Below are 22,059 nucleotides of genomic sequence, written 5' to 3'. Positions count from 1 at the left end.
TTCCCCTCCACCTTCTGATCCCCATACGCATGTTCATGGAGTTGTCATTCAATGTTGTGAGGGGAATGTGGACTCCAGCCTCACCATATCCATCCACTGAGCAATGGCTCAGTGGTTTTTTGCCAGCCAAAAATATTTCTAATGGAAACCCCTCCGTTCTCTCACACTAGCAGAAATGTCCCCTTTATATCACAAGCTTTGATTATGGCAGTGTAATCAATGTCTCCGGAAGTGTGCAGCTGAATGAGCTTGTACTGAGTTAGAATATTGATATACCCTTCTACAAGACAAAGGAAAAAGCCATTTCTTGAGATAAATATATATGAAATTAGAAAAACATTAAATGTGTTTCTGTTGCCAACAAAGAGAAAAGCAGGTTTATTCTAACTGCAAGAATGTTTCATTCTAAATCCAAGTTGGTGGCATTTTTCAGGGGGATTCTCTGTTCAGGCTTCTCATCACCAGCATGCAGTGTTGCATATTATATTCCAGTGGCCTTTCTTTTCTTTTTTCATTCTCTTCAGACCAATTTAAAAGAAAGATGGATTAGTGTTTCATATATTCAAATTGAAATAAACTTGTAGCAAGCAGGCTGGAATAGCTGCAGCTATGTTACTTGTTCTGTTCTGTCGCATCATGCAATATTTAAAGCCTATAATTAAGTTTTTACTTGAACTGTTGGGAGGCAAATACTGCCCCCAAGGGTGTAAAGGTTCCTGTCTGGAAAGGCTTCACCACAAACTGGCATATTTTGCAAACCAAAGGGTAGCAAAAAGAAGCTTCAAACTCTGTGAAGCCAAATAAAAGAGGAAGACAGTAGTTCGTTGAATAAAATGTGTTACCACTGTTAATCACATGCTATAACAGTGGCATTATGACTAGAGTTCTACAATAAACATAATGCTTACGTGATGTGGTAGTAATGGGATTAGTATTAATTCAATTTTTACCAAAGTTCTTGAATACCTCCCAAATTCAAATAATGTAGAATTTCAGTTACTGAGTGTTTCCTAGTGAGGACATACAAAAGACTGCAATCAGATACAAGTTTTTTATTTCTCCTCTAAGAAAGGCACAGTAGGTTACCTTCCTGTCACTCATGAGGATTATGTTTTTAAAGGTCTGTATGAGAAAATACATGCGCTTGTTAATGAGTTATGTTCTCTTATATCATGCGGTGTTTTGAAAATGTACTTTTATAACCATATATAACGATGAAGCTTTCTGAAAGAAAGTATTTGAATTTCTTTTGTTTCTCTTAACAGCATTTATTCTGAGCAGCTTTGGTTTGTCCTTTAGAAAGCTGACTTGTGTTATTCAGGGATGCATTCTATTCCACCGGGTAGGTTCTGTGGGAAGACCAGCGTTACCTCTTTGGTGAGATCGTGTACGGTGTCCACATCACCGATGCCTTGGACTGCAGGCTCTGCTGTATGTGTCTGCAAGAATTCATCAGCCCACCTGCGGCAAGAACTTTCATATGCCTAAAGCTCTTGAACATGTATATAGTATGTTCAAACTAAGAGAAATCATCTTTCAGAACTGGAGCCTTGTGGAGAAGACCACAAGCTTTCTCGTCTATGCGGCCCCACCTGTAGCAAGGTCTTGTCTGGCTGTGGGGGAATAAATTCTCCAACTCGTAATGAGTACAATGATTCATCATGAGCAGATTTTGTCTGCAAGGGTTTGTGACTTGGCATATTCCTTGTCTAAATACTTTCACAAGCACCCTTACTTGGCAACTTGAATTCAGTGTTTTGTAACACTGCTTGTATAGCCAGCTTAATGACGTTAGGGGATAGTATATTTAGGTTTCCATTTTCCTAATAAAACTATTCTCTTTTAAGGTGCTGCCGTTTAGAAAGGTCTGGGTAGGCATAGGAAAGTATCTTTTATGAAACTGCACTTCAACCAACGTAAATGATAGACTCACCAGTTACAGCAGTCCGGAATGGCACTGTCCTCAAAACTTACATTTACCATTTGTATGTTTTCTTCTCCGGAAAAATAATAGAATGGAATGTTATACATTTCCTTGCATTTTCTTGTTTCCAAAATAGGGAAAACAGTTTGTAAGACTGCTTCTCAGTTCCACCACCCTCTCACACATCTGTTTCTGTAGCTCTGTCAGATTATCACAAGCTGATATATACTGAATTATTCAAATTTCACTACTGAGTTTTGGTCCTGGACAGCAGTGTCTGTGGAGCATCCATGAGTCCAAGGTGCAAGATAGATTGCCAAAGTTGCTTCTAATCAGAAACAAATGTTAGAATTTTTGAGGATACAAAAAGCAAATGTTGCTTTAACTTTAGGCATGGAAACTACTTTAATCTATTTTCATATACATACATTTATATAAAGTGTGTATGTATATATAGGTGTGTGTGTATATAAAGATAAGTAAAAAAAAAAAAACCAACTGGCTGCTTCTCCTAAGCTGCTGAACTAGTCACTTTACAGAACTGATTGTACACAATTTGCTAAAAACAGCCGAGAGATTTTTCAAGTGCCCTTTCCAGACTTGTTATTTTTCATTGTCCAAAGGCAAAAAGCTTATTTGGGAGAAAAAAAAAAATAAAATTAGCACGTTATGTGTGAGCAGGCCATTTGCAGAGCCTGGCTAACTTGGGGAAGGTGCACTGGTAATGGCACCTTGGCAATGCTGCTGAAGCCTGCCTTTCGGTCGTGAGCGAGTTGAGCTTGCTGGTGTCTCCTCGGTCTCTAACGAGTGGGTTTTCTATGTCAGAGCCACACTCAGATGAAGGCAGTTGGAAGTAACTGCTCAGAAGAAGATGCCCAAGAGTAAGTTGCCATGGAGATGGAAAGGCTAAACACCACTGTACTCCTGACCTCAGCGGAGGCTGATTTCTCCAAATGACAGCTGAGGTCACGGGGGCATGGTGGGAAGCTCATCCTGCCAGCTCCGGCTCTGCCTCTAGCCTATGGATAAGTAAAGAATTACTGTTTCCAGTTTAGGCAGTCCATTAACCTTCGCAAGCCTGAACTTTCATTCAAATAATTGTAAAATAAGTATAGGTGGTGAAACCTGAGGAGAATCACTGCTATTTGTATGGCCTTTGGAAAGTTTAGGGACCCAACCCCCAGCGTGGATCTGCTGGTATTTAAAATGGTGAGATATCTTTCCAAGCTTTTTGCCATGATTAGAAAATGTTAAAGCCCCGAATTACCAGAAAAAACAGAAAATCATTTACTGACCTGCAGCCAAATGAATGCAAACAGGATGGCAATGCCTTTCATCAGGGCTGGTGCTTTGTGTTCACTGGGGAGATTACCTTCTCTTTTACCTCTTCCCATTGCTGATGAGTTCTTTTAGCTATAAATTCATTCCATGAGCTGTGTTAGAATAATCCACTATATGTCAGCTTTTCTATACCTCATCTGGGATCTGTCTGTCGTAAGCACAGAACGGCAGTGAGTTCCTGCTATGAACCCCCGTAACCCACAGCCTCCCTCTGCATACGTGACTCCCAGGAATACAGTAAAACCCTTTTTAAGTGCCAGCAGAGAGACTGGTAAATACAGATTGTCTGACAGAATTGATCTTCCACTCGAAGTGAATAACAGGGCTTTTTTCAAAACCTCGGCACTGCTTCAAAGTGGCGTCTTAAGACATAGCTTATTGTGGGTGAGGTTAGTGGTGCAGGTTCAGGCGCAGGTAAATGGCTAGTTGCAGAACCAAAATGACTTCAGAAATAAGTGCTTACTGGTGTTATTGTGAGCAGCAGCTTGTTGTCGACTGTTCTAAATGCCAAAAGCCGTTAAATTTTACTGTGATTTTGTGGAGTGGACCCTGCATTAGGAAGAAATAGCTCCTGTGAAAAGTACCACTTAGAGCTAGAAATATTTTTCAGCAAAAACAACTTGCAAGTCTGGTTTAAATCACAGACAGCTCTATGACAATAAGTTCAGAGAAACTCTTTGAATCCAGTGAGGTCCTTGCAGCACAGGAGCTGGGGGACCCTGGAAAATAAATGTGATTGTTACAGCTTTTATTCTGTCCTGTCATCAGTAGGAGGGCAGCCCACCAAAGCCCTCCATCTATCTACTTAATTCTTGACTTGCTCCCAAGTCCTGAGTCTTATCTTTAATATCCTGATGGGGTAGGGCCTGCCTGTTCTATAGAACGGTGCAGTTAACAGTATGTGGTTCAATATTGAGCTGATTGAGACCTTAATTTTTTCTGCTGTGAAAATTATTGCCACTGTCTATCTCACTGAGGCCAAAGCAGCAGTACAAAACCCCGTGCAAGACTCCTACATTTGGAGAGATGGAACGGAGTAGCATGTTTTTCCTTTCTGTTCCAGCTCCTGGGTGTTAACAGCCAGGCAGAAGAAAATGGAAGGGACATCAACATGTGAAGAAATGTCCTAACTGACAACCATTTCTGTGGAAAGTGGATTGGGATCACTGTTTCTGACAAGCTACGAATTGCAACGTATGTTGTCCCATTTATGCACTACACTTACTTGTCTCATTGACCTGTCACTCCCTGTAACCTCTTTAAGGTTATTGTGAGCACAGTGTGTTTGTGCAAAGCCCCAAATTAACAATACACCAAGCAGAATTAATGTGGCGGCTCATGTATTATTGGGTTGGGGCTTCAGGTGAGTTGAGGGTCCAGTCCTGCCTCTCCCACAGGTGTCCTGCTCCTGTGTGACACTATCAGTGTGTCTCAGACTCTCATCTGCAAAATGGCATAACGATCCTTGCTCGTCTACTGAGGGGTTGCAGAAATTCGGTACTTAAAATACACTCACCTCAGCAGTGGTTGTCAAACTCAGAGCATCCTCATAAATGAAAAGGAAGCAGCAACAGTATTTCAATGCTGCAAAAAATGGGAACATCAGAAAAGTGTGCAAATAGTAACTGTGCTAAAAACAGTTTGGTAACCCTGTTCCACTATATCAACACATGTAGGTGTCATTTTCATAGACTCCAGACAAATTTCTGAAACTTTGTAGATGCAGAAGAATGTTTCAAGAACTGATGACAGCATTATCAATAACATTATTGATTTTTTTACTGAAGCTTGAAGGGGAACTGACTCTGGCACCAGGTTTCTTGGCCCCACCAAATCTGGATTATGATGGATACCATAAACACATAGATGAAATGCTTCCATCTGAAAGCCCTGTACTATATGGACTGCACCCTAATGCTGAGATGGGATACTTGACAGCAAGGTCAGATAATCTCTTCAAAACTCTTTTGGAAATGCAACCCATGAATTCATTCGTAGGAGAAGGCTCATGCCAGTTTGCAGAGGAAAAGGTAAAGTTCTTCATCTGGTGCGTTTCGGTGCTGTTGATGACATGTGGAGCACACATCTGACTGTGTTATTTCAGCAAGAGACTTCATTTCTAGGAAAAAAAAGGTGCATCAAATTAGCAAAGATCAGCTGAGCGTTAATAGTGGCGATGATAATGTGCCAGCCTGTGCAAGGTACTGCAGTAGGGAGGAATTTGGATCAGAGGAACATCTAACCTGTTATGCACACGGTTTCTTTTTCACTTTGAATTTGATACAGGGTGGGAAACAAGGGATGACTCTATCTTGCTTTTTTGTGTGCTTTTATAAACAAGTACAGCAACACTAGCTTACTAAAAAAAGTTAAGGTTGGCTGAATTGGCAAGTCTAGTCTTCACCTCTGTGCTTTGTTCCCATCTCCTGCATGATAAAGCCCCTTTGTGTAGCTTCCCTGCTCCTTCCCGCTTGTGTCGAGCATAGGAAGTCCCTCCCAGCCCGTGGTCCTGGCTTCTTTCTGCCACGTTCACAGCACAGCCTAGCAGTCATGTGTAGGGTCTCCACGCCAGGAACAGCAGCCCAAGCACAGTGCTCTCCCACGGCTCCCCTTCCTGGGCCCTTGATCCAAGCAGGAGCCATGTGGGTGCTCCAAGAGACTTCCCTTGCAGGCAGCAACTGAGGAGGAGCTTTTCAAGGATTTTTAGTTTTCTGGTAGTCTGAAGAGGTGAAATCTGGACAAAATTAGCTGATTTGTATGAAATCTGGAGTTTAGCAGAACAATAACATTAATACCTATAAGCTATCAGATGCTAGGTTGAAGGGACCAACCCTAATACAAAGATAAGCTTTGTCACTTAATATGGAGTTAACTGGGGCACTGTAGTTCTGTTCACAGTCAAGGTATCTCAGATACCCAGATAATCTTAGTACAGCCAAACTGATTCCAGAAAAATGTAGAAGACTGGGTTTTGAGCATGGAACAGCACTGGTGCTGTGCTTAATAGATTAAATTAATAAAGGATGAGCAGGAAAGGAAAATGTAATTAGAAATCTTAGCTAGTTCTGTCATCAGACCCTGCTGTCTTCTGCACCTTCCTTTCTGAGTGTAGACCTGAGAAACTATGTCCAGATGCCCCAAAAAGTGGCATATCATGAGACTGAGCCTTCAGCTCCTCATCCTTACCAGAGTGAATTAAATTCGCGCATGACTGCCACTCTTGTTCTGCAACCTTCCATTCCTTCCTTCCTTTTCCTCTGGGCACTCTTTTTCTTTCTCTTATGACCGTCAGATCATGGGGGTTTTGCAGAAGGGAATACAATACTCTGTATGCAAGTAGCCAAACAACACTTCATTTCCCAGGGGGAGCTTGTGCTTTTCATGTTTGGTTCCTGTCCACTTTAGTGAGTGTGGACAATTATATATGGCATTCATCATTAATTCTGCCAAAGCTAGGACTGAAAGGGAAACTGAGCTGCATTAATGTTGTGATTTCAGTTCCTGCTCTGTTATGAATTGTTTTTCAGTTGTGTTCTGTCTCAGTTCCAGAGCAGGCCTGCGGGGAGGGAGAGAGGCTCTTTTTGGGGGCGAGACATGTGTGTGCATGTGCCTGTGCTGTATTTTGCCTAATGCTCAAGACACTAAGGACTGTGGGCGGTGGAGGGGGAGATAGAAGCTATTACGTACTACAGAAATACAAACAACTAATCACACTTGACTAAAAACCAAGGCAATCTCAGGGTACATCCTTGTAACAGGGGTCATCCCAAGCCCAGGGACGATGTGTTGGTGGGCTTTGGGGGTCAGCGTTACTTGGCAATGTAAAGCTGAATAGAAGCTGCTAAGTGTTAACTGGTTTGCAGTCATTTCTCTTGATACTGTTGCCGAAGAGACAGCAAAAGCGGGGGAGCACCTCTGTTTTTTATCTGCCTAAGAAAATGGGATGTTTGCGCTCTCCTGGAGAAGAAATCAGACTTGAAAGTAGAAGAGTCAAAAAGAGTTAATTGCAGTGATTTCTAATGGCTCTGTTTGTATTGGCCTGGAAAGGTTAAGAACGTCCTGGATAGTATTCTGGAGATGCTTCCTGAGGAGTTTAATATGGCAGAAATCATGCAGAAGACTACTGCCTGGCGCCTCTATGCCCTTGTTTGCCTTCAAGAGTGTGAGAGGATGAACCTCCTCCTTTCAGAGATCCGTAGGTCTCTTAAACAGCTGGACCTTGGTCTGAAGGCAAGTGACTTTTTTATTAATAGTACTGTTGCTCTTCTATTTATTTTGGGGCTTTCTGTTGGTTTTTTTGCAAATGAAAGAATAGCTATTCTTTATGATGCCAGTATGCTTTTTATTGTTCTCCAAACAAAGGGCGAGTTGATGTTTTCTCCTCACATGGAAGTGCTGCAGTCCGCACTCTTCTATGATGCTGTGCCAGTCACATAGACTAAACTAGCATATCCATCCACGAACAGCCTTGCCCACTGATAAGTACAACACAGTAACAGGGTTTAGCTACTATGTACAGAGCTATTCCAGTGATCTAAAACCTTTTTTTTTTTGTCCAAAATTTGTCTTAATGCAAGTCACTTTGGCTTTGAAGTGAGTTTTGCAGAAATGCTAAGCTCTTTGCTAAAGCAAGGCTTCGGCACCTCCCTTGTCACAAGAGCTAGGGGCGTTCAGCATCTTTCAGGATTCCTTTTCCCCTACCCTGCCACCAGCAATAGCCACTGGCAGACTGTTAGATATGGAGAAAATAGGCAGTCTTTTTGGAAATTCCTCTGGTATCTCATGGCAATGTATGCTGCAGTATTCACAGTCTCGGTGTCACTCTCTTGTGCTCCTGATTTGTACTTTGCTCTGGCCTATTGGAAGTTTAAATGCACCACTGAAGATGGCATCAGACAATTTGCATTTAAGAAGCCATCAACTGTTGTTACTGATTTTTGGCAGTTTCTGAAGGTGCATTAACATGACTAATGGTGATGTTCAGGTTTCTCTCCAAGACAACAAGTTTTACAGGATTGAGCATACTCACATTCTCTGTTGCCAGCAACCTGTCTCATGCTGATCCCCTTCTACAATTGATTTCGGACATACCTACATCAGGGAAAGAACAATTCCACTAAAACCATGACCTTATGCTTATGTAAGCATATACTTTCTGGTTACTTCAGCTGTGTGCCTTCTCTGTAGACAAAAGGACTCTTGCACTTGAATCTGCAATTTATTTTGTCTAAAAAAGTAGTACAAATAGATTCAGGCAGAAGCTGTTGCTGCTTCTCTTTTAGGGTTACCAATCTTCTCATGCAATACAGAGAACCTGAGATCTGGACACAGGACCTTGTGCTGCCAGCAGTAGTGTGGCTTTCTGGCTTGTTCAATCCTCAGTCCTTTCTGACAGGTAAGCAGTGACTGTTGTAAGGAACCAGGCATACCCTTTCACTGCCAGACATTTATTTTTTACCACTGGTGTTAGCTATGTTTGTGATGCTGTTTGGAGAGTTAAGCAGAGTTTAAATAAAAAGATAAATATCAGCCAAATATCTAAGCTGAATAGAAAAGTAAAGAAATGACAAAAATGGCAGGAAAACTAAGACTGAAATGTCCCGGGTTTAATCACGTGCTGTCTTTAAAATCTATTTGACAACAACCTTGCTCTGTAGCAGGGACTCCTAGCAGTGAATTGTCCCATTTTTAAAAGCCTCTAGTCCAAGTTCTTCTCCTGTAGGAAGGCTCATTGGTATCAGAATAACCATCTCCTGGAAGCAGGAGAAACAACCCAAACGCATCTTCAGTCTACTCAGAAGCGTGAAGACAAAGCAGCTAAGGAAATAAAAGCTGAATTTCATAGTTTAAAAAAGGTTGAGTGCAAGTTTTCCTGCCATTGTTATTTAACCAATTCAGTGCATATGTCATGGTACCATTCTGGTTTATTCCTTAGTATTAACACAGTTACCAGGCTAAGTAGAAAAAATACAATGTCTGCCAGTCCTCTTTGTGTAGTTGTTGCCTCAGTAGAGGATAAATCTTCAGCAGTGTATTGATGTCTCGCTTCTTGCCATGACCACAGCACATACGCATGTATTTATTCTGAAGACCACAGTGAAGCCCCATGAGAGCCCGATAACAGGGTATCTCAAATTCTGCATGGCCACCAATGGGCACTCAGATAATCCTTCGCTAGCCTAGCAGAAAGGTGGCCAGGAGCTCCTCACAGGACACTTTGGCTGGGCTGCCATCATTCCCTGGAGAAGATGGGCAGCAGGGGCCCAGGGAGTGTTTGCAGCTGACACTGAAGCACCTCTCCCTGTACTTGGAAGCAGAAGGGGATGGCAGCATGAGGACTGGCAGGCAGCTCCTCTTCTCTCTGCTGCTCATGTCGAGGTCCCCGAATGGTGCTCATTTTGTGCCACAGGCACAGAGAAACTCACCTGTATTTTTCACTCCTTTTACTGCCTCTCTCCAAGCTTTCTCTTCTGGGCGCTCGTTCCTGTCAAGGGCTGGGGGGATGTAAGGACCATGCAGGCTAGAATAGATGTTAGCACGGGCTTGTTCTGAACAAGGACTCAGCTGGAGCAAGGCGGTGTCTCAGAGTGCAGACAGCAATGCAGTCTTGCTCCCCTGCTAAGGAGGGCGTTGGTTTGTTCTGTACTGTGCAGAATGTTTTGTTTCCAAACAATTGCATTCATGCAGTTTTTCTGCCTTACTTCAACTAATGGCCAAAGGAAAAAAAACCCAAACTCCAGTCAGTCTCAGGCTTGTGCACAACAGGCCCAAGAGGGGCACGTTAACAGTTCTGACATTAAAATTACCATCTGAATATTGAATTATTGAAAGTATTATTTTTTTAAAGCTGTAATGCAGAGCACGGCACTCAAGAACAACTGGCCTTTGGATAAGGTGTGCTTGACTGTAGATGTTACCAAAAAGACCAAAGAAGATTATGGCTACCCACCAAGGGAAGGAGCCTGTATCTGTGGGCTTTCCATGGAGGATGAGAAATAAACTTAAATTGCTTCATCTCAGTAACCTAGTTCAGGGACTCTAGCTTTCTTCATTACGTAGACAAGTTCCATCAGGAGTTGAACTAAAATGTTGTGATCCTATGAACAGCACCGAGGAAGTTTAGGAATGGTGGTGGATTGTTGGTGTTGGTCCACTGTGACTTTAAATTTCCTACCGGCTTGGTGTCCTAATCACTGACTATACTTCATGCATTTAAATAACTGTTAAATGAGTCTGAACAAGGTCTGCATTGTAGTAAAGCAGCAGCTCTAATCTAGTTGAGGTTCAGAAGCTTAAAACTACTTCAGAGACTTCAAATTTCACTGATCACCTGCAAACGTTCTGCAGCTCTTAGAGGTGTAGAACAGGGTTAGTAGCTACCAGGCAGATCAAGCCATCTACACAGTTGCAGTTAACAAACAAACAAACAAAAAACCCACCAAAAAAGCTATTTTCAAAATCACCTTTCTCCTGCTTCTTCTTCCATCTTGGCAGAAAGTTGTCAGTTCTAAATAAACGCATCTAAAGAACTCTAATTTTTCATTTCCTAGGCCATAATACTCAGAGGCTGTTGGGGAGACATACCAAGAAGCAAGGACATACTTGAGAACCCTTGTATTAGCATGAGGTATAATGACACACCTAAGTGGGTGATGTGCAAGTATGACACGAGTAGATTTTTCATCTGGGTTTCCAAGCAGTCAATTATTGTAGTAGCTGTAATATGGTTGTAGGCTGTCCCTGAATGGGACATCTGTTGAGGTGCAACCCCTCTTTTAACAACTTTCAGAGGATAAACATTGTACCTTGCTCTTTTGGAACTGTATTTTACTGAGACTGAAGCTACTTTAGGAATGACAATTAAGGCCCGCAGTCAAAATGAGATTTTAGTTTTAACTTAGAAGGGCTGTCAACTAAGTTACAGCTAATTAGAGGAAAGGTGAATGACTCCAACAGGCAATTAGAGAAACATCATCATTACTCGTACTCTTCACTAGACCTGAATAGAATAAAAGGAAAGCAACTCTTTTGGAAGGGAGTTGCTACTACAGCAGGTAAGCCCCAAGGGGAAAGTCAGGGTGAGGGACTGGAGCAATGACGAGCATGGTAGCCTGAATTTTTCAGAGGATTTTTTTTAAAACATCTGTCACCCAAAGGGCAATACTGTTCATTCCTCCTCTGGATATGAGGAAGGTATCGAGGAACCTTGAGCTGCAGTTGCTGTGTTTCTGTTGGTATTTGCAAATATAAACTTTCCTGTTGCTACATAAACACTCCTCAAATCCACAACAAGCATTTGCAACATTTTATATGCTGGTTTATGTTAGAAGAACACACAACAAACTTAAATCCAGCAGCTTTCAGAAAGTGCATGGCCCTTCAGCAGCACAGAACTCGTCTGTCTTAACTACACTGAAGTGCCTGTTTGATATCTCGCTATGCAAACATGTGCTAAATACTCCAGTGTAGTTCTCCAGCTTTTGGAATACTTGACCATAAACTAGTGGAGAATTAGGAGAAAATCTGAGCACTTGACTTTGACAGGCACACTCAGTCATAGGCATACTCACAAGTCCCAACTGTAAGTAGTTTCCCATCCCTGCTTTCAATAAAAGGACATGCTGATGAAAGCAGGCAGTTTAGTACTAAGCTTTCAATAGTACGTGCTGCTTTCTCAATCTGCCTTGTATTTAAAGCGAAAGGAGATAAATATTTTTCAGTCAGCTGGAGCAGATTTGCCTCACAAAAACACAATCCTTAGTGTAACACTTATGTGCGTTATGTTGTTATTTCCTCATTCATCAGTGTTGCGTTCAAGTGTTTCTCCACATAATGATTATTGATCTGCAAGCATTCCTTCATTACACCTGCTACGGGAAAGTAAATGAGAAACATCAGCATCTGGGTGTAGTCTGACTCACAAAATACTCCTCTTGATTATTCTTTATTCTCTCTACATAAAATGAAACGTGTATCTTTCTTACAAGAAATTTAACATAATCATACTGCAATACAAACATGTTGCATTTAAACGAAGTTGTTTGAAAGCTTGGTTGTATATATGAAAAAACATCTAAGTATGAACTGTATGTAAAAAAAGTAATCCTGAACTTTGCAATTTAAACCAGTTAACCAGTTATGACTGCTGTAAGGTAGTTGGTTCAGGCAGCAGGTGCATCACACAAAAACTGCTGGTGAACAATTCTTTTTCTTTATTGGGATGATGTTTAAAATTTTTAAAAATTTTTTTTTATTTATTTTTTTTTTTTTACAAAACACTCTTCCACTTTCATATTTCAGTGATTAATTGCACTTTGGAATAAAAAAAAAAAATCATCCTCCCACTGATAAGTTGCATCAGCTTTGGCTGGAATATAAAGGCATTCAGATGAAAGTACCCTTCCCCTCTTTGCAGAGACAAGTTCCATCAACTACAGGTGGAAGAAAGAATAGGTTCAGAAAGCAAGGGCTGGAAAACTGAATCTTTATGGTCAGGTTGGAACACAAGGGGTTTTTTCTTTCTTTAAAGACAGGGTATGCTTTACAGGTAGTTGCTAAACACTGTTTCTGCAAACTTGGTCAATTTGAGCAATATTTTTATTTATATAATTGTGTGGTTGTGTAGCTCTATTAAAAATTAACCACTCGAGGTTCAAGAGTGCCATTTCACTTAATGTATAGGTCTGTGCATGTAGATTTCTCTACCAAAACATTTTCCTGAGAGATCTTTTGCATAAGACCACATCAATCAAAAAGTTCCCAACACAGAAATACATATACTATACTCTACAATTCTAACTTATATAAAACATAGTAATAACCTTTTGAAGTCAAAATTTGTCAACATATTAACCAGTTGCAGCGCAGCTTGAGTTCAGTGTTTTCAATTGTCATCCGCCAGTTGTTTTTGTAAACTAGAAGACATGTGAGAAAACAGTGTTAGTGCTTCTTAGGAAACTCAGATTCCCCATAAACAATTTCCTTTGCTGAAGATGACAACTTCCAAACCAGCACTTCTATATGCTTGAAGCAATCAATACTGATTTCAAAATAGGGAAAAGCATTTCAATTTCTTAAGCACATGAGTTCTTTACACAGACAATATGACTCACTTTAATGCAGCTGATTTCAGCCTAGGAGAAATCTCAAGTCCAAGAGACTTCTTTTGCATAGGTTCAGGATCTGCCCCAGGCCACAAAACTCAAGTATTATTTAAAGGGCTACAACAGTTTGAAAAAGAATGACCGTGGGGCACGGCCCTCACCTTTCCAGATACTCCTTGACGTTGTCGTAGCCGTAGAACTTGGCCAAGTGGATGAGCATGCCCGTGGCACAGCGCCCGTCCCGCCGGCGGCAGTAGCTGCAGTTGCACACCCCACGACAAGGAGGACAGATCCAGGCCTGCAAGGGGGTGAATGTGGGAGGGGAGTTAAAGGCAAGACACAAGTAAGGTTATATTCGCCTTCCCGTTGCTCAGACAGACAAGAGTATAGCTTCCTTACTGCATGATTGTTCAGGGCAAGGTTTTAAAAACCTGAATCAGCCAGCCAACCAACCTTTTTAACACTTTCCAAATTCTGTAGGATTAAAGAAGTGATTAGGTACTACCCTGTTTGCTTGAATACTTCTTACTCTGAAGACTCAGGCTCTCTGATTTGTTCAGTACTTATTTAAAATAGACTAAAGGCATCTGTAACGCCTAATGATAACTCATCCTATGTTGGGCTGACCGTAGTGAACTCCCTAGAAAAAGATGGGTACCCACTGTGACAAGTTTCTTTGGCTCTGCCTGCTGGCATAGCCCGATTCCCGAGACTGAATTACCCAGCATGTACATGAAGTCAGGCATCTCCCAGCTGCTCAGCAACTGAACATAGCGGCGCGGGTGCTAACAGCCTGCATTACAGTATAGCAGCCATTGCCACACTGGGCCAGCACATTGGAGCCGTTAGTTCTTCATTGTCCTTCAGAAGAGCCCAGAAGCCCATCTCTAAAGCAGAGCGGGGGGAGAGGAGGTCCCAGGAGCAGAGAGCGAGCTATTCTGCCGCGAGGTCTTTGCGTAGCCACGTGCCTCATTCTCTGGCAGCAGCCTGTGCTCTCTCCTTGCTCAGTGCCTTGGGGGACAACAGAGAAAAGGGAACCAACCCTGAGACTTTTAGATCTCCTTCTCCTTTTTTCTCATATTTAAAAATTAGAATCTAAAACAACCTGTTTGCATGCCACGTTACTGAAAGCATTAAAAAATGGGTACATTTTGGCATTTTTCTGAAAGGGGACAGATTCCTTTTCTTAAAAGCTGTCATGCTTTCCCTCCACTATCTGGTAAGCAAGTGGAGCTTCAAACCACAAAGCTGGATGGACTGTAACCCAGGTCCAGCACATTCCACTTGAGTTCCAACAAGATCAGTGTCAGTCGTAACAGTACTACAGATCTTCTCATGGCAAAAAGCTTTGATGACCGTGTTATCATAAGCATATACTCATCACAGCTTACTAACAAAACCGTATTCGTTACACTTTCTTTCCAAGACCGAGAAATTATACTTACTGGATCAAGCAGTGCTGATTTCACATCTTCCCCATATCGATTTCGAAGACACGGTCCACAAAACTGCCCCCTTACTCCTCCACAGCCCTGGTTGCGACAGATTGTCTTTGTATCAATTGTCTTTTGTCGACATTGGTGGCAAGTACTACCCTAAAGTTGGAAAGGAGGAGAAATACATATGTATGAAGGACATCTTAAATGCTTGTTGCTGAACTTTCCTAGTATATCTGCTGATAGCAAAGCAAAACTTCAAACCAAAGTCAAATTCAGCAATGAAAATCTCAGTAAGAACTGTAAAAGTTCTGTTATTATGATAAATCATATAGTTATCTAGAGAGATGCTAGGGATTTTACAGAGACAGTGCCCAGCCTCAGCTGTGTTGGGAGTCTCAAACTACATGAACCTCATATTACAGTTCTGATCCTTTCCTCTACCTAGGAAAAAGCTAAAACTATTCAGAAAAATGACCTTCTGACTTACCTCTGCAAATACAATGAAGCATGAAATATATAGTAAGCTGATCATCTAGATCTTTATGACAATTAATAATAGCCAAATCCAGTGAAAGAAAGGAGGAGGAGTTCCATCAAGAGCTTTGGAAACTCCCCAACCAGTACAGAAATGTCATTTCCAGGCAGTACAAGGAGCAGCAGGGATCACTATTATTTAATGGTACAACCACCGCCACATTTATATTAAGTGAGAATGAGAGATAAAAGGGATGTCAACTCTTATCAGTGGTGAGTCATAGCTATTGCAAATTGCACTTAATAGCTCTATGGCAAGAAAGCACTTCTTTGCAGAAGCAAAAAGCTGGTGGGGCGTATCAACCGGCATGAGCAAGCCCACAGAAGCCTGACAAAGCTTCCAAGTGGTGCTTGTGTAATAAAATAATGCAAAGCTGCGCTCTCCAGAACCTCAGGAAAGCGTACCTTTTAGCAAACACCAGAGGAACTGTTAGGAGACTTTCAATTTCAAGCAAATGGACACACTAAAGAAAACAGCAGCCACTTACTAGAACTTTGTCATAGATTTTGTCTTTAACAGTGATTGCAATGTTGTCCAAGTCCTCCTCAGTAATATCTTCTACTGGACGGTGAGATGAATACTTTGATGATCTCCTTCTTTTGCGCACTCCACAATCCCCCTGCTAAACAAACTCATCTCAACACCTTTTGTCTGGTGTCATGAAGACTCTGTCACCACACTTGGTGACAAATTCTTTCATTTATAATGCGTATGCAGTCTAGAGGGGGCGGACTACAGGCTCACGGACCACTAGAAGAACAGGGAACAGAGTTTCCAAATCATCACCGCCTCGTTCTCTCCCTCTCCTCCCTCATCTTTTCTCTACTCCATTATTTATTTATTCCTATGTTCTTCCTTCCCATCATTGCTACTTTCTACTTCCACAAATTCCTAATGTGTTTTTCTGCTACCTCCTTTTCTTTGCATTCCCTGCACACCTCCACTGTAACTCTTCACACTCCATTTCTTCCCTCGCAAAATAAGGAACTATAACCATCTGCCTTCCCATGCTTTGCTCCTTCAATGTCCTAGCATGCTCTCTAGTTGCTTTCTCCAATGACAATCTCTAATGTCTTGCAAAAAAAACTACTGAAGTTTTAGGTTAGTCCTTCCATAGCCAGCCCTTCGTTATTATCCTGTTTGTTATTTGGAAGAGAGTCCTCTACTCGCTATTAAGCACTCTTATTTTTCCTTCCAAATATCAATCTCGTTGACCCCAATCCATGGATCATCATTATGCCCCTCAGGAGATTTCAAATTTCATGTACAATTCTCAACTGATCCTTAGCCTTCCGCCTACTCCACTCTTAACACCTAATTCATCCTTCACCCTAGATCAGCTCTGTTCTCTCCAAAATAGTCATTTACCAGCCCAGGTTCTCATTCAGTGCTACTCCACCTTGTTTAATAGCCAAGTTCCCTCTATAATGCTTTAGCTATGCCCAGCACCCATTCCTATAAGCAGAACTGGGATCCAGCCTCTATCATGTAGATGCAAACTTAAGAGTCTTCCTCATAAAGGCTATACAGTAAATATAACTAAGACAAATGACCACCATAAGCCAAGGGAGGGAAAAACAGGAGATTTAAAAAAAATGGGGAAGAATAAGATCTGCAACTTTTGAATGGCTAGCCAGTACATCAGCAGTTTGTTGGTGCAGATTCCCTTTATTCATTCTCAGTTCAGCTGTATAACTGCTCCTATCTTCCCTCTGCTATTTCCAGAGAGGGATTTTTGCTAACTTTTCCTGAGCCTGAAGATAGAGAAGATCTGCTTTGTCACCTCCACCAGACCCACCGCCTTGTCACTCAAAGGCCTTCTACGTTGTGGGCTCTAATAATTTTCAGATAGTAAATAAATAATAGACTATAAGTAAACTGCCTTGTTATGTTTTGGACAACACAGGTCACCCAGGTAATGGTGAAAGATGAGGCAGGAAGGCCTGAAGACAACTTCTTCTGTAGCTAATCCCAAATCAAAGGTTCTCATTGACTTTCTGTAGGATGTGATGTCTGCTCTAAGTGTTGGCCAACAATTTAAATGAATGTTTCCTAATCCTTGACTACTGGAGATATCAAAGTCTGGCAAATACCACACTGAGTCTCTTCTTCAAGAGGTTTTGTTGTCTATAGCTACGGAACTGTTCTGCAAATTTAACAGCTGACACAGTAAATTTTTCCAAGGCAAATTTCTCTGGTGGACGAGCATTTCTGGTTGGGTTCATGCGACGTGCTATCTGGCCTTCGGAATATGTCCTCCTTGGGGTTTTCTTCTGTTTCTGGAAAAAGAAGATGATTCCAGTAATTGTCCTTTCAGTTATGTTTGTAGAGTTAAACACCAGAAATTATCTCAAAATGTCTATACCACACTTGTACTATCATGAATTAATCTGTTCTTCTCCCACTCCTTATTTGTTAAGCCAAACCTCACCAATTTCTAGCATACTTAAGTGTTCTCCCTACATGCTACACCTTTTTGATCCTTTTATAACACCACACTTGACAGTCAAATTCTATTCCAATTAACATCACAGAACTATACCAGAATTTTTTGTATGGCATATTAAGGTAGAAGCTAGTTCTCACTGTTCTTCAGCAGCTAAAGGTTCAGATTTTCCTACGGATTGAATACATCTTCAAGGAGTAACCTGAATTCTAGTTTATTTTCTTTTATATTTTTTAAATTGAAGGGGCGGTAGTAAGTTTCTTCTCCTACTTCCAGATTCCTAGATGTGGAAATTACTAGGAGACACAAGATACCCTTTTCATATTGCCACACCTGCCAGTTACTGCATGATTGAATTAATGCAACAGAAGTCCTGCATAGACGCCTACCATAAAGGCACTTGTTTATCTGACAGGATAAACAAGATGTAGGAAGCAAGTCTGCTTGCTACTGTACTCTTTAGTTATTTCCTTTGAAAGAAGTGAAAGGCACATCATCACAAGGAGACAGGCTGGAAGTCAAAAACCAAGCAGAAGAGAGAACTAGAACACTCCTGATGCCCTCCTCCTCCTCAGGTAAAAATACTAAATAAAAGTAGCAGGCTTATGCATGTATTCAAAGGATGTTTAAGTTTCTATAGCATTTAACTAGAGCTAGCAAGGTTCCAGCCTTTTAAAGACTGTATAATTTGGCTTCACCTTTCACCTGACCACTGCACCAGCATTTCTACATGGGCTTCCCAGAGACATGGCCCTTCAATTTTTCCTCAAATCTCTTCAGTTTATAATATATGTGGAAAAACATTATTTTATAGAGAACCTAGAGGGGTTGACAGTTCTCTGCTTCTAGCCAAGAAAAGTCAGTCGAAATAACTACAGTATCATTCCGGGTTCATGCTGAAGTGGTTGAATTTCATCAGCATAGCTCTACTGGGAAGTCTGGATTTTAAAAGAAAAGCCTGCAAGAGGGAAATTAACAGGGAAATTAACAGGATCTGAACCCAAAGGAAAGCAGCTACTCTTCCTTATTCCCACATGCACAGACGTTTGTCTAGCATCTCAACAGTATTTCTGGGGCAAAAGTGGTAAAGAAGCATCTCACCTTGGTCTCCGTATTTCTTCATAAATTATCTTATAAAATTCCATTTCCTCACATAACCTCTGGTACTTAAATACTGACCAATAGCAAGTCTATACAAATAAAGTGACCAAAACCAAACAAAACCAGAACAAACTTGGTGAAAGCATTTAATCAGGAAACACATTAATCCTAAGACTAGCAAAAACGACTGTCACCTCTAGCCGGTACCAGAGACTTACCGAAGGAGTCGAGGTGGGTGTTTTTACTGGGAACAGGTCGGGTATGGAATTCAGTTCTGCCAGCAGCTGGGCAAGCTGAAATCAACAGTGATGCCGCATTGAAAACTCACTGCAAACTTGCAAATAAGCAACACCTATCATTCACTCTTCACATGCACTCCAAATTATATCTAAACACATGAAGTGATTTCAGCGCATGAAACCTTTCTGGAGGCACTTCATTTAAATGGGGCTCATAAAAGGGGTTCATCTACCCCTGAATGAGCAAAACTCTGCAGGCAGTACTAACATCACAGCTCCCAATAATTCTTACTGGGAATTAGAATTAGCTAGAATTACACCCAATCTTGTCGAAACAGCACTGAAGAAGCGGATTACAACACCGTTACAGTATCTATGACCGACGGAGAAATTCACAGTTCATATGACAGGAGGGAGAAAAGGAAGACGGGGTGCCCTTGGCCAGAAGACTGTAAGATGTTCCCTGCGGGCTATTGTACTGAATGACTGCTGATACACCTGTGATTTTTGCCAGGGAACTCAGTGTCCCCTTAAGCAGAGACATTGCAGCAGAGAAACTTTGCTCGTCATCTTTCAGTGGTCCTTAGTAGCAATGACTAGCAACATCCCTTTTTCAATCATGACAGCTAGTGCTGATTTCACAAACGCCGCAAACCACAGCCAGTAATGCTACATACCCATTGCTCTGTGCAGATACACACAGCAACATGGGAACATGCTCATTTGCAAAGTCGCAAAACAACTAAGCCCTACTGGTGGTTCCCCTAACCACAGCATATGCAGTATCAGAAGCACTTCAGCAAGACGATCTGTTGCACCGTGTAGGAGATGTCCTGGAAGTACATTTCAACAGAAGCAGTGGCTGACAGGTCCAAAAAAACACTGACCTCTTCTGGAAGACCAGGATGAGGCTATCTTCTGAAAAGCCAGCAATAGTGGGAATGAGCCAGGCTGCTAGCTGTGTCTGAGACCGCCATACCAATCATGAGATTAAAAGCTGGATACAGCATTTCTCAGTAAATACTTCAGCGTGGCATTTATTAAGAGCTATTTAATGTCATTACAGTACCGCAACTAGGATGCCAGTGAATTTCGCAATGGTTGAACTAGAAGGAGGAGTGGAAGGTGAGAAGGGTGGAAGAGCAGCAAGACCAACACAACAGCAGTGAGGATACAAGATAGATTAGAAACACAGATACAAAACTAAAGCAAGTTTTTACGTGGGAGCTGCAGGCCCGCTCACCCAAGAGGTGTACTTGAGCCCCAAGACTGCTTGGAAGCCACAACTTTTCCTGGAATACAGTAAAACTGAAAGAGCCACTAAGGACCCAGCATCAACTCGGATTTGCAGGGCAGCATGATAATTAAAGAGAGCTGGTGGCATTTTGGACAATAGAGGAAAAAGCGTTAGGGAACGATCAGCGTCTCTCTTTTCCACACCCACATGCACACATACGCACACTTTCAGTAGTTATATAGCAAAGCATAACTGTAAACATCACATCCCACACAACAGAAAAACCACATTTATCATCCTTAGCAGTTTTTAGCTGGCTTTCCAATTAGTAACTGCAGCAGATCTGTCAGACACAAATGAAAAGCAGAAACTCTACTGTGCAAATGACACCACGAACCACCTGAAGGGACCAGCTGGTTTTCTGACATATTCTGAATATAAGACTGCAACTTGGGCATCTGTAACTTTGTTCACATCCACATACAAAATGCTTGGTTCAATTCTGGTTGTAAACTTGAGCAGGCTAGTCCTACTTGAGGCTATTTTAGGGGTAAACGTCTGCATGCTGATGGTCCTCTAGGGTTTTCCCAGGTAGAAAAATTCAAGCACAAACCACCATAAGATTTTCCCAAAGTCCCAGCACAGCACCAGCGGGGACCCCAAAATTCAAGTGTGCTGAAGCTAAGTACTGAGATATAAATGTCAAAGAACAAAGCACTGCTCCTAAGTCTTACCATGGCTTTATTTTCTTTAATATTCATGGCTCTCTTAAGCAGAGCACTGGAACTTTCTGCCTGTGTTTCTTTAATGTCTTCTTCAGACTCTGAAGCAGAGCCCTCTAGTTTGTCCCACCGCTTGCAGCTTATTTCTTTTGAAAGAGGTGTGAGGGGTTCACTGTCCTTCAGAGGTAAGTTAGAAAAAGCCTGTTCAGGCACTTTTTTCTCAGATGACTTTCTGGTGGGAAACTGCAAGGCAACACGAAGGCCAAAGCTTCTTCTCTTGGGAGAAACTTTCTTCTTCGCCTCTTCGTCCTCTTCTTCCTCACTACCCAATAAATTACCGCGTTCTTCATCACTCAAGTCCGACTCCATTGCCTAGAGGCAGGAAGAACCCCGTGTTACATTATTGGCTGTGACACAAGAAAGGCCATTTTTAAAATCACTAATTCTAGGCAGTAGTCTCACCACCCAAAGGCACTGCCATAAATTTAACTAAATCAACAAATTTTTCAAAGTTCACAGTACACTACTTCTCCCTGTGCAGAAACCAACACAAAATCTACATATTAATACTGTCTGGGATACAGACATGGCTGTCTTCAGAGGAATAATCTTGTCCAGCACAGTCAGTCTACAAGCAGGGGAAGAAGTTCTTATTTCTAATATGTGATGTTACATTAAATAAAGCTTTTTTTCTCTTTTAAGATAACATATTTTTCTTTAGCAGGACTGTTGTGGTTTAACCCAGCAGGCAGCTAACCACACAGCCATTCGCTCACACCCGCCCCCACCAGTGGGATGGGGGAGAGAAGGGGTGGGGGGGGAAGAGTAAAATTTGTGCGTTGAGATAAAGACAGTTTAACAGGACAGAAAAGAAAGGGGAAATAATAATAGCAATAATGATAAAAGAATATACAAAGCAAGTGATGCACAGTGCAATTGCCCGCCAGTCCTCGAGCAGCGGTCGCCGCCCCC

General features: G+C 41.7%; 2 protein-coding genes across 2 annotated transcripts in view; one reads left to right on the top strand and one right to left on the bottom strand.

The window, feature by feature from the left end:
* Window positions 1–10,264, top strand: part of DNAH11 (dynein, axonemal, heavy chain 11) — a 166,996-nt gene extending 156,732 nt beyond the window's left edge. The window contains 6 exon segments of the mRNA XM_009325768.1: window positions 1,347–1,466; window positions 5,053–5,295; window positions 7,313–7,495; window positions 7,628–7,742; window positions 8,547–8,660; window positions 10,113–10,264. Of these exon segments, the coding sequence (XP_009324043.1) occupies window positions 1,347–1,466; window positions 5,053–5,295; window positions 7,313–7,495; window positions 7,628–7,742; window positions 8,547–8,660; window positions 10,113–10,264 (927 nt within the window).
* A 2,270-nt stretch (window positions 10,265–12,534) lies between these two features.
* Window positions 12,535–22,059, bottom strand: part of CDCA7L (cell division cycle associated 7-like) — a 22,332-nt gene continuing 12,807 nt past the window's right edge. Inside the window, exons 4-10 of the mRNA XM_009325767.1 lie at window positions 21,100–21,459; window positions 19,108–19,182; window positions 17,436–17,621; window positions 15,830–15,964; window positions 14,814–14,963; window positions 13,530–13,666; window positions 12,535–13,179 (exon numbers count right to left, since the gene is read on the bottom strand). Of these exons, the coding sequence (XP_009324042.1) occupies window positions 13,149–13,179; window positions 13,530–13,666; window positions 14,814–14,963; window positions 15,830–15,964; window positions 17,436–17,621; window positions 19,108–19,182; window positions 21,100–21,459 (1,074 nt within the window). The 3' untranslated portion in view covers window positions 12,535–13,148. The remainder of the gene's footprint in view (window positions 13,180–13,529; window positions 13,667–14,813; window positions 14,964–15,829; window positions 15,965–17,435; window positions 17,622–19,107; window positions 19,183–21,099; window positions 21,460–22,059) is intronic.

The sequence above is a fragment of the Pygoscelis adeliae genome, unplaced genomic scaffold, assembly GCF_000699105.1.
Source record: "Pygoscelis adeliae isolate BGI_AS28 unplaced genomic scaffold, ASM69910v1 Scaffold226, whole genome shotgun sequence".
In the NCBI taxonomy this organism is placed as follows: domain Eukaryota; kingdom Metazoa; phylum Chordata; class Aves; order Sphenisciformes; family Spheniscidae; genus Pygoscelis; species Pygoscelis adeliae.
This window is presented reverse-complemented; position numbering and strand designations above follow the sequence as displayed.